This window comes from Solea solea, chromosome 1 (genome assembly GCF_958295425.1).
Source record: "Solea solea chromosome 1, fSolSol10.1, whole genome shotgun sequence".
Lineage (NCBI taxonomy): Eukaryota > Metazoa > Chordata > Actinopteri > Pleuronectiformes > Soleidae > Solea > Solea solea.
The window spans coordinates 14,292,516-14,307,548 of NC_081134.1; the positions used below are offsets into that span (position 1 = coordinate 14,292,516).

General features: G+C 41.0%; 2 protein-coding genes across 4 annotated transcripts; one reads left to right on the plus strand and one right to left on the minus strand.

Annotated features, from left to right (window-relative positions):
• The first annotated feature begins 549 nt into the window (after nt 1-549).
• LOC131473003 (ranBP-type and C3HC4-type zinc finger-containing protein 1-like) lies at nt 550-9,045 on the plus strand. 2 transcript variants are annotated; one of them, XM_058650529.1, is made up of 9 exons: nt 550-1,035; nt 4,795-4,969; nt 5,883-5,975; nt 6,066-6,207; nt 6,295-6,385; nt 6,483-6,768; nt 7,542-7,645; nt 7,837-7,935; nt 8,090-9,045. In XM_058650529.1, exons 1-9 carry the CDS (start codon nt 772-774, stop codon nt 8,150-8,152), a joined length of 1,317 nt encoding a protein of 438 aa, XP_058506512.1. In that variant the 5' UTR covers nt 550-771; the 3' UTR covers nt 8,153-9,045. The 2 variants fall into 2 exon arrangements, with proteins under 2 accessions (XP_058506512.1, XP_058506506.1); XM_058650523.1 differs by having other exon boundaries at nt 551-1,035; nt 7,834-7,935.
• A 727-nt stretch (nt 9,046-9,772) lies between these two features.
• gpaa1 (glycosylphosphatidylinositol anchor attachment 1) lies at nt 9,773-14,963 on the minus strand. 2 transcript variants are annotated; one of them, XM_058633744.1, is made up of 13 exons: nt 14,857-14,963; nt 14,430-14,553; nt 13,714-13,893; nt 13,397-13,508; nt 13,148-13,295; nt 12,859-12,960; nt 12,511-12,707; nt 12,222-12,418; nt 11,962-12,115; nt 11,793-11,864; nt 11,498-11,691; nt 10,701-10,871; nt 9,773-10,600 (listed from the first exon to the last, which is right to left on the minus strand). In XM_058633744.1, the coding sequence occupies exons 2-13, from the start codon at nt 14,501-14,503 to the stop codon at nt 10,357-10,359; spliced, it is 1,845 nt and encodes a 614-aa protein (XP_058489727.1). In that variant the 5' UTR covers nt 14,504-14,553; nt 14,857-14,963; the 3' UTR covers nt 9,773-10,356. The 2 variants fall into 2 exon arrangements, with proteins under 2 accessions (XP_058489727.1, XP_058489718.1); XM_058633735.1 differs by having other exon boundaries at nt 11,498-11,694.
• Between the last annotated feature and the right edge of the window lie 70 nt (nt 14,964-15,033).

The following is a 15,033-nucleotide window of genomic DNA, read 5'->3' on the forward strand; positions in this document are numbered from 1 at the left end:
CTCTACAGAAATTTCTGATTGCATTACTACCCACTGACCCAAATTAGATACATTTGTGTTTTCTTCAATATTGGTGCTTCTTATATTTTATATTGTTACTAATATTCTTAAAATACCTGTTTTTGTTTTTGTTTTGTTTTTCAATAGCTCCCCCAATAGACCATAGAACGATAATGGAAAAACCATTTTATTGTCTGTGAAGATTCACACGTATCCAGGTCAGCTTTAAATCAGGAAAAACTATACTTGTTTGTACATTCTTAAAGAAATTTCACTTCTCATAATTTTGTTATTTAAGGTTAAAAAGGTCACACAATGCTTTTACAAAATAATCATAGAATTAATTCATAATAAAAACAATAATATAACACACATTTATAAAAATAAGAGCCAATAAAAGCACACATGTAAAAAGACGTTTTATGTGCTTTAAAAGTTAACATTAAAATCTTAATGTAGGAGAGCATGAATGTATACATTTTCTGGTACCAATACTGAAGGCTGTTTGGCCTCCACTGCCACGTTCCTCCACGGACATAAATAAGGAACGTACTCCCGCACTTCCTGTTGTGTTTTATTTTTCGCTCAGTGCTTTGGTCGGGCAGATATGGAAGAATCTGCAAGGCGAGGAGAAAACCATAGCCTTCCAGTGAAGAGGCACGTTCTTTCCAAATACCGGGGAACATTTTAAACCTCACAGCAGCCGCTGCCAGCACTCACAACAGGCGAGAGGCGTCAGACACCCATAATCCCGCCTCTGGTGCCCGCGACATGGCACTCAGCTCGGGCGGTTGGGCTCCTCCAGCCCCGGTCCCTGCCTCGTCACAGCAAGCTGTGTGCGGCGGGCCTACGCCAACAGCGTGTTGCACTACTGTTCTCATGTCGGTCCGTGTTTCCGTGTGTCATTCCGGGATACGACCCTTGTGCCTCCCCGGTGCAGGCAGCGAGACTCTGCGCCTCCAGCTCAGCATGGACCCGATCCGGGCCGGAGAGTTCAGACTGGCGCTGCGAGATACGAGCGGAAACCGCTGTGTGGTGAGAGCTTACATACATACTTATACACACCTGTGTGTTTTAAAAAAAGATGTACTGTCTGTCACTATGCGCTTTATATACGTTTGTCGTGAACCACTGAAGCATATTTGTATTTTATGTCAACATGGGCCTGTTCACATCGTTATATGATCAGACTACCAGAGACATGAAGCTCCACAGTACCTACGTGGTAACATCAGGGCAGGTGGTTTCAAGTTAATATGTCTTCACCCATTGGCGACTTCTTTATGTACACCTGCTCAGATTCTGGATTATAGGGATAGCCTGATAACACTGTCCATGTACAATACCGATATCACAACATCGAGTCTGCCTATATCAATAATTTGTCATTTACATCTTCCCAGAGATTGGGTTGGGAATCGCTAATGGATTGTGGCAGATCTATTGTGCTTGACAAATGAAAATTCCAACCTTTTACATAATAGTTCAATAATGTTGATAAAAATAAGTTGTGATTCATAGACTGTAGCTCTCGAAAATATCTGGTTTACCTATTCAAAGTAATATCAGATAATGCACAAATGGCTGCAGGAATAGTCCAAAATATTACTGGGCCAAGTCAATAACTATCCTTAAATTACACGAACACACTGCGAGGTAGAACTTCTAATCTCTTTGAATGTTGTACCTTACATATTGAAATGTTTCTGTGTTTGTAGATTTCTGTCCTTAAAAAGTATAAAACCACAATTTGCAGGTTTCACTCATGAGCAAAAGTCAGTCCGTAATTTATGGTGATTCTAAAAGAAGTGTGTGGAAACACGGTTTTTAAACTACAAAGATGTTAACAACACGTTTGTGCTGGTGCATTACCACCAAGCCATAACCAGCCGTTTTAAAAACACAAGACTTAATCTATAACCAATATTTTGCTCTCATAAAAGAAAAAAACAGCCCACAATAAGACTCAGTTTAAATGGTTTGCTATGTTTTAATTTATGTTTTTGTCTTCTTTTTGAAGAATTACGTCATATTTCGTTTTTTTGTATTTTATACTATTTTACGTTTTAATTCTGATGTCTGACCCAGTGATTTTGACCAGTAAATGGTTTGTATTTATGTAGCTGTTTTCTAGTCTTGATGACCACTCAAAGCTGACCAGTGTCGGACCGTGGATATGGCATTGGTTCATAATCCAATTACCTATCAGCCATTCCCATGGCAGCAAGTCACTGTATTGAGGCATGTCGACATGGTCAGAACGACCTGCTGAAGTTCAAACTGAGCATCCGAGTTGAGACGAAAGGTGATTTTTAAGTGACCTTGAAAGTGACATGGTTGTTGGTGCCAGATAGGCTAGTCTGAGTATTTCAGGAATTGCTTATGATTTTCACTCACAACCATCTTCCAGATTACATCAGATTTGTTTGAGTGCATTTCTGCAGGTGGTAGCAACTTGCAACATCACCCAAGAATTTCCCCCTGTATCCACTATAACATTAGTATGTGTCACATGTATAGTAAAACCCCCAGAGACTAAATACCTTCCCGGAGGGGGGGGTTATGTTTTCACTGTACTTGAGGTGTCAAACTCAAAACATTGAAGCTGGACTTTGATTACATTTGCAGGGGTTGTAGGTTATTGCCCAAGGAAGGAATGATTATAGTGTATTTTGGTGAGTTTCAAGTAGTTCTCATCTGTCAATGAGAGGAAGCACTGAGCACAAAGCTTCTCAGTTTTCCACACTGCCAGTACTATATATAACCAATATAAACTATAAACCAATACAACACTCTATCTTGCAAGATAAACAATTATAAACAAAATCTTGAATCCTGATTCATTTTTTTTGTGATTCATGTCTGAATCTCAACCAAAAATCCCTGGGCCATAACATACATCCCCTCAAAATCCCAGGCTTTGTTTAATAATATGTAATTATTATTATAATAATAATAATAATAATAATAATAATGTGGGTTTATTTATACATATTAGATTTGTTAAACGGTATAACATTCATATTGTTAACAGCCTAGAACTGCTGTCTGTGATTTTATGAATTTAATGAGTTTTTATTTTCACTTTCATTTTCACCACTACTCTCAACCACAACACGTTCATTTGCGTTAGGGGAAGTCATTTATCTGTGAGACTCTCCTGAACTTAGTCGGAAAGCATGTGGGTTGTTTTTCCTCTTTGGTGTTTTCTCTACAAACAAAATACACATTCCTCTTGTCATATATAATTGAAGCACCTTTTCACTTTCCTTTCAGTATTTGCTGGAAGACTGTTAAAAAAGAGAGCGAGAGAGATTAACAAACACATGATTCAAGAGTCCCATTTAAGCCCTGTAATCTCTAATTAAATAATTTTTCTTATCAGATAACACTGAAACCATGAAACCAGAAAATTCTTAGAATAAGCTTTGGCTGCATGCTGATGTTTGGTGTGGTTATGGTGAATGGTGCCTTTGCACAAAGGATGTAGTTACAGGAATCAAAACAAAAAGACTATAATCCGAAGATGGTAAACTCGAAGTATAATATAAAGCAGTAGTGAGTTTAATGCAAGGTTCTTATTATTTAAAAATATAAATGTGTCTTTGTACAATGTTGCTCTGCTCAGAGACTGATGGGACACATGTTGGTACATAAACAACTGCTTCCCTCTCTTTCACTATTACAAACGATTCTTGACAATAGTCAAATCAAGCACCCAGCTATTGACAATGACTGATCATTCTTGAAGTTACCCTTAGTTTGCACTCTGCCGGTCACTCCACATAACTCTCTTTTTGTCAGGTTCACTATGTGCCATCTTCCCAAAAATCTGACATGCTTTAAATCAGCTTTTCATCTAATGTCAAACAGATTCCCCCTCCTGCTGTTGAGATGCTTCTTTCATGATTTACATAGTTTTACTTTGATCTCACCTTCTTATGTTTGAACTCATCCGCCTCAGCCGAGTCGGATCACTCACACACACGCGCGCCCACACACACACACACACACACACTGTCTGGTAGGAGGTAAAGCCCTCTTACCTGTGTTTGTCCTGTACCTTGTTTCCCTTCATTGCCACAATGAAAGTCTAAATATTATATTCGACAAGCCCTTTGCTGTTCCCACCCAAAGATTAGGTAAGTCGCTCAGGCACACAAATCAGTTTTGCAACACATTTCAGAGTCGGCTATGGCGCAAAAGTGAGAGTTTCAATGGCGAATAGATAAATAAATGTATTTGTGAGACAATATTCCACAGATGTACAACTTATGTTGCATTAATTCACAGAAAGGTATTCAAGTGTACGAAATTAAAAAAATTACTGCAGTGGTATGAGCAAAACGGTTAAGCATAGAACTATTTTAACTCGTGATGCACAGAACAGGATTTGTGTTCCTTTTATTGACAAATTTGTGATGGTTCAACTGTTGCGTTGTACTTTTCTCTCACCCGGCAAGACGCAGTTGCCCCATTTTTTTTTTATAGACTGGTGATTTGCACCGAATATACTGTGGGGACAGCCTTTCTGCATGGAGTTTGCATGTTCTCCCGTGTGTACGTGGGTCTTCTCCAGGTTTTCCGGTTTCCTCCCACAGTCCAAAAACATTCAATATGTGGATTAGGCAAATTGGACACTCTAAATTGACCATAGGTGTGAATGTGAGAGTGCATGGTTGTTCGTCTCTATATATGTGTCCCTGTGATGGACTGGCGATCTGTCCAGGTTGCACCCCGCCTATCGCTCTATGTCAACTGAGATTAGCACAGCTTTTGTTTATCTCCCCTCAGTTCATTGCTGAGTTTGACCTGCGCGCTGTTCAGTATGAAGTCAAGTCTCCTCGCTGCCATGAGATGCGTCTTGCGGCGCCACCTCACGACTGCATTCGCTTCAACTTCCGCTGCGACCGCGAGGCTGAGGAGTGGGCCACGGTGGTGATGTCATCGCTCAGAGAGGCACATAGAGGTCAGCACAACACCCGTCTTCTTTATTCCTCTATGACCTATTTGATATTTGAAACAAGACGCACGCTTAATAACTGAACTTTGTGATTCCTAAATGGTTACTAAATTAGTAGTAATTGTAATTGTCACACAGACGATCATTTCTTAAGGAGAAATAGCTCTTGGATGATAAAGATTTATTGGTTATCTCATTTTTTCAAACATAAAATCACCAGTTATGAAGTGGACATTATAGTCTTTTAACTCAGTTTTTATTGTCTTGTATATGTCTGTGTACAGCACATTGGCCAACTTTGTTGTCTTTTAAAGTGCTTTATATAAATAAAGTTGGATTGGATAGAAGAAGAAAGACAAACTTCATGATGCCACTTGAAAAACAATTATAATAGTTTAGTTTTTTTAGACCTTTAGGCTACATATAAAAATATGGTTAAACCACAAATTCTATGTATAGGCCTAGATAGAATAGAAGGGTTAACACGAATGATTTCATGTGATTAAATAATAAAGAACACCAGGGTTGGACCTTCAGCTCTTTCCCACACTTTCCCACACCCATCTTAATAAATATTTGTAACACACACTTGTGAATAGTGTTCAGTTTGCATCTGTTTTGCAGGTGATGTTTGAATATAAGGAAAACAAAGAGAAGAAAATCGCTGTCTGCTACTGTAATCTGGGACATATTAAGAAATGATTAGATGAAGTGTAATGTAAGAAATAAAGTGTTGACAGTTATTCAATTTCCTTCTCCCTGTGAATAATTAAATGTATAGTACCTAAGAAAAATGGTAGCTTGAGTCTGTGACAAAAATACAAATGAGACTTTTCCTTTTCCCTGTGATCAGCCAAGTGCATCTAGAATAAAGTCTGATATCAGTTGATATTGTTGTCGCATCTCTTTACTCTGACAGTTGCAAATATAAACACGTACGAATCCGACGCAAAACAGAATCCCACGGCAGCAGCTCTGGAGCGGTGGAGTTCAGCCTCACTGCCACTCACCGGTGAGTGTCACTGCGTGTCATCCTGTGGCATTACCCCCCCTCCCCAATACCCAAAACATGCTCCAAATGTCACTCTTGTCGAATTTTTAGAAGAGCTGTGCTTGGAGCTCGCCAGGGCAATCGAAGCAGGTGACACTCAAGCTGCTTCCCAGCATGCATCTGCTCTGGCTCGACAGAAAGCAGTGCTGACAATTCAGCTGTCGGAGAAGAACTACGCTGACGGGGAGATTAGGTGAGAAGTGTGAGGTGTGGTCACTGCGACAGATGAGTCTCTCAGGTTTTGTATTTGTTACTTAACCGCGTCATATTTGTGTTACAGTTTATCTGTAGTAGTGGAGGATGTGTCATCTTCCTGTTGTGTCACAGTGAAAGTGTTTCCGTACATGACAGTGGCTGCTCTCAAGCAACAGGTTAAGACTAATCTATCCATCTTGAATTTAAAAATATCACATGGTGGCTTCTGCAGCTCCACTGAATCCCTCTGTTCTTCTTCTTCTTCTTCTTCAGGTGTTCCTCGAGTACGGTTTCCACCCTCGTGTGCAGCGCTGGGTGATCGGTCAGTGTTTGTGCACAGAGCCGAGGTCGTTGGCATCATACGGGGTGCAGAAGGACGGTGACACGGCGTACCTCTACCTGATCTCTGCCCGGCAGGCCCGCGTCACTCGCCAGCTTTTCCAGCAGGACCTGGAGAGTTCTCTCCTCGCCCCACCTGTCCCCCCGGGCAATGGACCCACCTCGCAAGATTGGAGGGCTTACAGCACTCTGCCCTCAAGGCTATCGCACGACAACCAGGGTCAGTTCAATATATGTTACCTTTGTTAAACAGTTGTGGCAAAAATGTTGAAGGACAAAAACTGAAGTTCAGAAACCAACTCTCTGAACTTCAGCCAAACTTGTCCCCGAACTTCATTCAACCAATCACTTGCTAAAGACCAGACTGAAATCATCAAATCCAGCTGAACCTCACCAGAGCAGATATTGTGTGTCTGGGGAAATCTGTGGATTAGACAGATTCAGTCAGCCATACATAAGAAAAGAATTACAACATTTCAACTTGGATGAATTTATTTAGGTTCAAATGTATGTGTGTGTGTGTGTGTGTGTGTGTGTACATAGTTATATGTGCCTTATACATATACATATACATGTGTATATATGTATGTATATATATATATATATATGTATGTATTTATATATATATATATATATATATATATATGTGTGTGTATATATGTATGTATATGTGTATATATGTATATGTGTGTATATATATATATGTACACAGATTAAAATCAACTTTACATTAGAGCCACTTTAGAAATGATGGTAGAATAAAAGAAGGGGATGTAAAGGAATGGCAAAGAATCAAGGGACCATAAGTAATAGAGGTGAGTTTTCCACAGTTTGGGCTCAACAGTCTGTAACGCTGGGTCACCTCTGGTTTAATAAACATGGGTCCTTAGGACGGGTAATGAATCGATACTGAATGAGCTGAGGGGCAGCTTTGGTGTGTTGGGGACGAGGAGGTCAGCGATCTAATGGGATGTTTCTTCTCCTCATCTTAAGGGAGCACAAGTGGAGGTTGTGACAGACCAGGTGACATCAAAGATGTCCTCAACTTAGAGAACCTGCGACTTAATGATCACACCAACAAAGCCAGTAAAACCCAGGTACTGTTTGCGATCTTTCTATATCATCAATAAGTTGTGCAATATCTCATTATCATTCACAGGAAGAGCTGCCGCGTGATTCTGTATGCATCCTGTCATAATCTATGAGCTGTCAGACTCTAAATTAGTCAACAAAGTAGTAAAAATTACCCTGATCCTGATTAGTGCTTCAACTCTTGTCCCCTCAGCAGACAGAGTGGGCTTGTCCCTCATGCACTTTCATCAACAAAATGTCTCGTCCGGGCTGTGAGATCTGTGCCACAGCCAGACCCGACACACACACCCTGCAGGTAAAACAGGAAATCTTACAAATCAATACTGGTGTGTTTCTGTTCTCTTTTTTTTTGTGATAACACTGTGTCTCTGAATTCATGCAAACTCCGAAATTCACTTTTAATCACGTCACACGTCTTGAGTCGCTCTCTGTTTTTGTCTCTCCCTCAGGACAAAGGAAGGAGAGAGGACCGCGGTGAGTCCGGTTTAAGCGGCAGCAGCAGCAGCAGCTGACTGCTCGTCATCCCCCTCTGGTTACAATCTCTCACGTACTTACACACACGCACACACAGGATACTGCATCCCCCCCCCCCCCACATACATGTTGACAAAATACTTGCATCGGAACCTCGAAGTGCACTGAGAGTTCTCCGTCGGCCCGCCGGCCGCTGAGGACTTGGAGCGTTGGACGCACTGTAGCATGACGACACAGGCTGAAGCGATGGTCGAGGCTCAGGTGATGAACTGCAGCATCAAGCTTCGAACATCCACACAGACACAACATGACGACCATGACACACATCTGTATTTGGCCAGACCACTTTCTTATTTATTTCATAGGGTGTGTGTGTGTGACTGTGCGTGTGTGAGACTGTGTGTGTGTGTGTGTGTGTGTGTGTGTGTGTGTGTGTGTGTGTGTGTGTGTGTGTGTGTGTGTGTGTGTGTTGACTAATATTTATTTTAGAGGAGAGAGAGAGAGGTGATATAAGTTCTTTGCATCCGATTGTGTTTGGAGACGAGGACACGTCGTACATTTCGTTTCTTTTTTTTGGTTTGTGCCAGCTGTGAAGTGAGAGGAAAGCCTTGGGTGAACGCCCTCCTCTCTTCAGGTGTGTTGTCTTTTGGTGCCAAAATGTTTAGGAATGGAAACGTGGAAAAAGAACAAGAGAAGGAATGTTGCATTTACAGGGTCGACAAGTGCTTTTATTTTTTTATAACATTGTATTAAGTGTGTTATTTTTATTATCGAGATGCATTGAATAATCGATGTTCATTTTATCGGTCGGTTTTGATTTTACGAGAGTCTCTCTGGGCTGTGACAGCAATGGAATGACCTGTTTCCAGTACATAATACTGTAAAAAAAACAACTTACATTAGCAGAATAAACATAATGCAACTAAACAAATCTGTTTATCCATCTATTTTTCTATGTCTGCCTGTTTGAAGGACTAAATGGTAGTTCTCCACCAGTGCAGTCTTTTATGAGCTATTTTTATCCTGCTGTTGGTCCAGACTGAAGTATCTCAACTATTCGATTGCTATGAAATTCACGACTGCGTGTTTACATTGGCAGCAATATTCTGTTTATCAGATAAAGGCTGTAATTTTGGCTTTTATTGAAATTTCATGACCCATTTTGAGAGCTTACGACCATTTGTGGCGGCAACCACAAATGAAATAGATTTTGAGGATCCTTCGCTGTTCTCTCTTGCCACCATCTGGTTACATGTGGTTGTTTTTTGTTGTTTTTTTACACATTATCTTTGATGTCCCTCGACTAGATTAATTGGGGGAAAAAGGAAAAATGTTGACATTCCTGTTACCCAGATGGTCTTAATCACTGTGGAGATCCACTCCGCTGGCCTCTAGCCACAGCACGCAGTTGACAAGATTTATTATTCACAGTGCAGCCTCCACAGAGCTGCTATTTTGTTTCCAAGTTCACCATCGAAGGAAACACAGTTTACACTGTAGTAGTTTCAAATCACAAGTTGTGTTAATGCAGCATATATTGCGTTATATTCTTTGGTGAACCAACTTTTGATTAAGAAATTTGCAACTAACACATAAGCAAAGGTAAAAAAAAAAAAGGTTAAGTATTAATGGGCAAGTATTATGCTCCAAACACAGGATCCAATCTTTTTCAGGCTTTTATTTTGGCATTTATAAATAAAAAAAAAAGACAGTTTCAAAGCAAGTACAAAATATATTAGATGTAGTGAACGACCGTATTAGTTTCTTCTGTTTACTGTGAGAGTAAACCATGTTGTTGTTGCTGTTGAAACTACTTCAGTCATTACAGTTCTGCTAAATAAAAGGCAGTGTAGTTTCAGTGCAAAGAAAATAAATTAACCACATTCTGATTGTTCTTTCAGAGAAGGCCACCAAACTGAAACTTAAATATAAGATCATCACCTCCACATCATTTTGTGATATTAAAAAAAAAAAGAAAAGTCCCTTATGCTTGATCCAAATGGCATGTTTTAAGATGATCTCAAGTGTTTTAGCAAGTATTTTCAGCAAATACTTAAAGTCCAAAACACTATCTTGAAAAAAAAAACATGAGTCACTGCAGTTTTATCAAGTCAATGACAGTTTTGTTATCTTCTTCATACTTCCTCCACTGCAGACAAACCTGAGAACACCCCAAAGTTTATTTATTTATTTATTTTTTTTTTAATTCCTGTCAGCCTGCAATATTGTTCAGGACTGGCATTCACTTCCAGAAGAGGATGTTCCAGAAAAGCAGCCAGCAAGGATAGACCAGCACGGCGATCAGTGGGTAAACCAGAGAGCCATACAGGTAGTGGTCCAGGATGCCCTGTGAGATGACTGACAGGTAGAGCAACCACCCGTCCTGGAAGTTGACAGGCATTTCCTTTAGCTCATGGAAGAAAAAAACTGAAAAGAGGAGGGTGCAGGCTGGACTGAGAATGACCAAGATGAAGGCTGACAAAACCCTAAAGGTAAGTGGAAGAGAATTGTTGAGTATTATTTTATTTTATTAGGACTTACACGAGGCAGTTCTGGGCCACATTTAACAAAATATCAGTCTCTTACTTTGGGACGTGGGGTGTGACGAAGGCGGCCACAGGCACCAGGGTGAGAGCCAGGATGAAGCCCAGGGAGAAGTTAATGAGGGCGGTGCAACCCAGCAGCACAGCCAGGTAAAGCACTGCCACCAGCTTCAGCACTCTCCAGCCCTGCTCTGTCCCTTCACCTGTGAGGAGTCTGTAACAGAAACGCCACAAATACCTGCTCACACTTCTGCAATAAGGTGCCTTTTTTAAGTTTTATTTGGTAATTTCTGCTGCTCAAATAAGGGTCAGACGTATTCTGACTTTTTGACGTGATGTTCAGAAATGATCGGGCTGATTGGACACGGGAGAAAATATAATTTGTAAATGTATATGAAGATGTGAAGTAATAATCTGAGAGGGTTTAGATTATACTCGGATTTAAATTATATCAACAATGAGGTCACACAAATGTTACATGTATAGGTGTGGAACATTTTTAGGAGCTGTTCACATTCGGGCTGGACATTTTGAGGAAAATATCTAATAGCAGACTTTCTGACATTGTGATTAGATTTTCAGGAAAATAAAAAATAAATCAAGCTTTGAAAAAATCAAACTTCCTTTAAATTTATATAGCAGATAGAACCCTTTGTAATAGACCAACTGCATTGTCTATTTACATTTTGATTTGAAATCTGATTGTGTGACATTTCACATTTGATCACAATGTGCACAATAAGCTCAAATATCTTAACATATTAAGTGATTTGTAAAGCCAGGAAGAGAATATTAAAACTGCATTAAAAGAACAAAGGAACAGGCTGTAGCAGGTTTCACCTGTTTGTGTTATGAGGCAAAGCCAGGCCCGCTGTGTAAATGGCAATGGCCGTCAAGACCACAGCCTCAGTCTCAGACACGGGGAAATGTTCAACAGCCATCTCCTGAAAACGAATTGGCAGCATATACAGAGCCACTCCAGTCAGGTGGCTGATCACCAGAGGAGTCAACACAGACAGCAATCCCGGACTGGACTGCTGAAAGGAAGCAGAGTTTATTCAAGTGATGATTTGTCAACTCCAGAATGGTGATTATTTCAATATCTGCCAAGATGTTTGGGATGTGTGTCTCTAACCTGGTCAATGTCGGTGTCTCCGTCTTCTGTTCTAGGTGGTGGAGTCACAAGTTGGACCCACAAGTCTAAGGCCTGTAGCATTGTCAAGGGATTATATAAAAACCATATTAGCAATAATCTGTAATAATCGGACTTTATTAAACTAAGTAAAATGATCATGAAAGGATACACGAAGCAGCAGGATGACAGCGAGCAGGCCAAAGGCAGGCATGTAGTAGCCAATGGAGACAAAATGAGAGAGTGAGGGCATTAGGTAGAAGAAGTAGGACTGGTGCAGGCGTTCCAAGAGGTTATTCAGTTTACGATACATTCCTTCCAGAAGCCTAAAGGATGACAAAAACACATGTTATCAGCTTGTAAAATGTGTAATTCCAGCTAAAGCACAAGGAGAGATTAAACGTTCAAGAGGAAATGAAGCTTTGCTCTGACCGGCCAATGGTTGTGGCGTCCGTCTTGTCCTGGCGGAAGCTGTTGATGCCCTTGATGGTGGCAGCTTCAATGTGGTAGCGCAGGAACAGGCCATGATCCCCCCAAGGCCGCCCACTGGCCTGCTTCATCACCATAAGCATCATGGTCTGGACTGCATGACTGTAGCCAGATACACTGTCCCAATCATTCCTCTGCAGCTGTAGAAAAAGAAGAATGGCAATCCTAAATGGGCTCATCCTACACCACTCCCAAAAAATAGGGACTGTGCCGAGCACTGACAAGATCCTACCTTGCCCTGTATGGTGCAAAGAACTCCTATCTTCTGGCAGAAGGCATAGAAGAGGTTGGCTAAGTCCAGGTTGGGTAACTGGCCATTGAGGCCTTCCAGGACCAGATCCAAACTGGTGACAACATTACTGCTGAGCTCCAAGGACAGAGCTGCCTGAATTGAACCACCACGGCCCTGAAGCGGAGACCAGTCCATACCTAGATGAACGTGTGGAGAACGAAATCTCAGTTGAGGAAGTCACTGTTTCTGTTTTGAATCATCTCTGAAATTGGTGAATAGATAATTAAAGCAAAGACAAACACACTGTGTGTTGATACAGTTTGGACGCAGGTGAAAGCAGGAACTGACCTGTCGTGTTGGTGTGGTGGTAGCCCTCCAGCCAGGCCTGCATACCAATCAGATCATGCTCATTTATGAGGAAGATGATGTCCTTGGCCAAGTAAATCTGATCTATTGAGAAAAGATCAACATTTAAATCCCATTCAGTTTTGTTGAGGCCTTCCAACTATATAAACCTACAAAAGAACTGTGTGAGAGGATAATGCACAAATTATCCAGTATATAGTGTATGTATCTTGATTTGTGATTGTATGTAGGTGAAGGAAGTTGAAGAGTACTCAGACTGAGCTTTACTCACTCCTAAAGTACTGTGCCAAACCAAGCAGCAGTCCCACAGCCTGGTTGTTTTCGTCACCAGGGCTGCAGGGAGCAGTCAACACAAGGGCTTCAGTCCTTGGAGCTCTTGGGGCACGAAGGATCCCATACACATTTGTGCCTTTAACCATCTGAGTAGAAAGTGTGAGATGAAGATAATCAGTTGTCAAAGGCAGAAAAGAGAAGCACAAATAATACAAACAAATGTAACAATCTTACATCGCAAACTCACATATCTCTCTTTATTTTCATCAGGAAAGGGCAGAGTACGAGAGAAGCGCTGTGTAAACACCTCAAGACCTCTGGCCTGCATGGTCTTCACCAACCAATCCACTGGCATCCCACTGCAGAGAAACAACTGGTCACACTACAGCACATAAAGGGTCACAGAGGTTTAAAGGTCTTTGAATAGATCTTTAACACAAGATCCAGTCAGACTCTGGTGAGACATAGCATCACAAAATTAACACATTTAGTTTTTAATAATCCTGCAAATCAGATTATGTTCAGGCTTTCTGGTGTGTTTAATTAAAGGTGCATGTCACTTACCCTGTTTTCTTCTTATGAGCAGAAAACTCTCTGCCAGTGGCCAGCGCCCTCTCTCCTGCAGGAAACCGCTCCTCCACCATTGTAGACCCCATGGCATTCTCTGACATGTACGTCCGCAGGGTAAATGGCTCGAAAGATAAACCCATGAACCAGGCCACGCCCGCCATGTAACAGACGATACTGACATGGAGGCAAAGAAGTGACAGGTAAACATATAAGGTATTTACACAGCTGTAAGTAAGTATTGTAAAAGAAATGTAAAGCTGGGTTTTCATTTTGGTTTTTTGTTGGGGTTATTTATGTTTAATTATACAGCACATCCCAGGAAAAGACATGTCAAAAAGTAAATGATGGATATTGGTTAAATTTTCTGAGGATGTAGGTGATGGCCTGAGGGAGAGGTGCTCAGACTGTTGTGGTGAAGTGGGAAACTAAATGGCTTTAGTGGAGGTTTGCACACATGGTCCTCATGGGAGGAATCAATGCATGAAGAGACACTGGCAAGATGCTAGTATATTGCTATAGAAAAGTGTATTGGGGTATGTACACATCGGTCTCACACCAGACATTTGTGTGTGTGTAAGAGAGAGATATATATCTGAGATGCCTGGCCTCGCTGTCTCTTTAATGTCACTTTACATCTCATTGAGGTCGTTTGACTGATTTCCCAATACATCAAAACCCATGATATCATGTGCTCTTTAATAGAAACTCACCAGATGGGGGCATTCAGGCGGGTGAGCAGGCCTATCAACGCCTGTCTTCTATTTGGGTCAGACAACAGTCCCATGTTGTTGTTGTCTGCTGTAATATAGTCCTGAAGCCTGGACACACTGGACCCTGAAGGCAGCACACACACAATTCTTTCATGATTTCAGATTTAACAGAGCATTTATAACGGATAACGGTCAAAGCTGGCCGCCATGGGTTTTTATAAAACGATCTATTATCCAGAAAAAAATTGTTGTGTATTTTCTGCTGCAGCAGCTATTGACAGCTTTGTGGTTAGCCTTCTGTTAGCTAGCAGGCTGACTTCGCAACATGGTAAAATACTAGAAACCTCTGTTCTAATCAAAACACAGACAGGTATTCATACATGTCGTCGAATTTTCATAACTTTGTAATATATGCATTTACACGTACCTCCTTTCAGGGTACAGTCGGTTACATCCACCTCCCGAGGTGAGGCTCATTCACTACACACACAGGAGCCGCTGTGCTAAATGCTATTAATTTCCTTGTTCCGGCGAGAACATTAATGTGGCGGACTGACTTCCGGTTCCGTTCAAAATATTGCTTTTAAAGAAAATGGAACCAAAT

Coding starts and splice junctions, on each gene's coding strand:
- gpaa1 (XM_058633735.1), bottom strand. CDS start 14,503: ATGGGACTGTTGTCTGACCCAAATAGAAGACAGGCGTTGATAGGCCTG. Junction 13,894..14,429: donor CGCCTGAATGCCCCCATCTG/GTGAGTTTCTAT, acceptor CCTCCATGTCAG/TATCGTCTGTTACATGGCGG. Junction 12,708..12,858: donor CCACCACACCAACACGACAG/GTCAGTTCCTGC, acceptor ACGTTCATCTAG/GTATGGACTGGTCTCCGCTT.
- LOC131473003 (XM_058650523.1), top strand. CDS start 772: ATGGCACTCAGCTCGGGCGGTTGGGCTCCTCCAGCCCCGGTCCCTGCC. Junction 4,970..5,882: donor GCTCAGAGAGGCACATAGAG/GTCAGCACAACA, acceptor TTACTCTGACAG/TTGCAAATATAAACACGTAC. Junction 7,936..8,089: donor CCGACACACACACCCTGCAG/GTAAAACAGGAA, acceptor TCTCTCCCTCAG/GACAAAGGAAGGAGAGAGGA.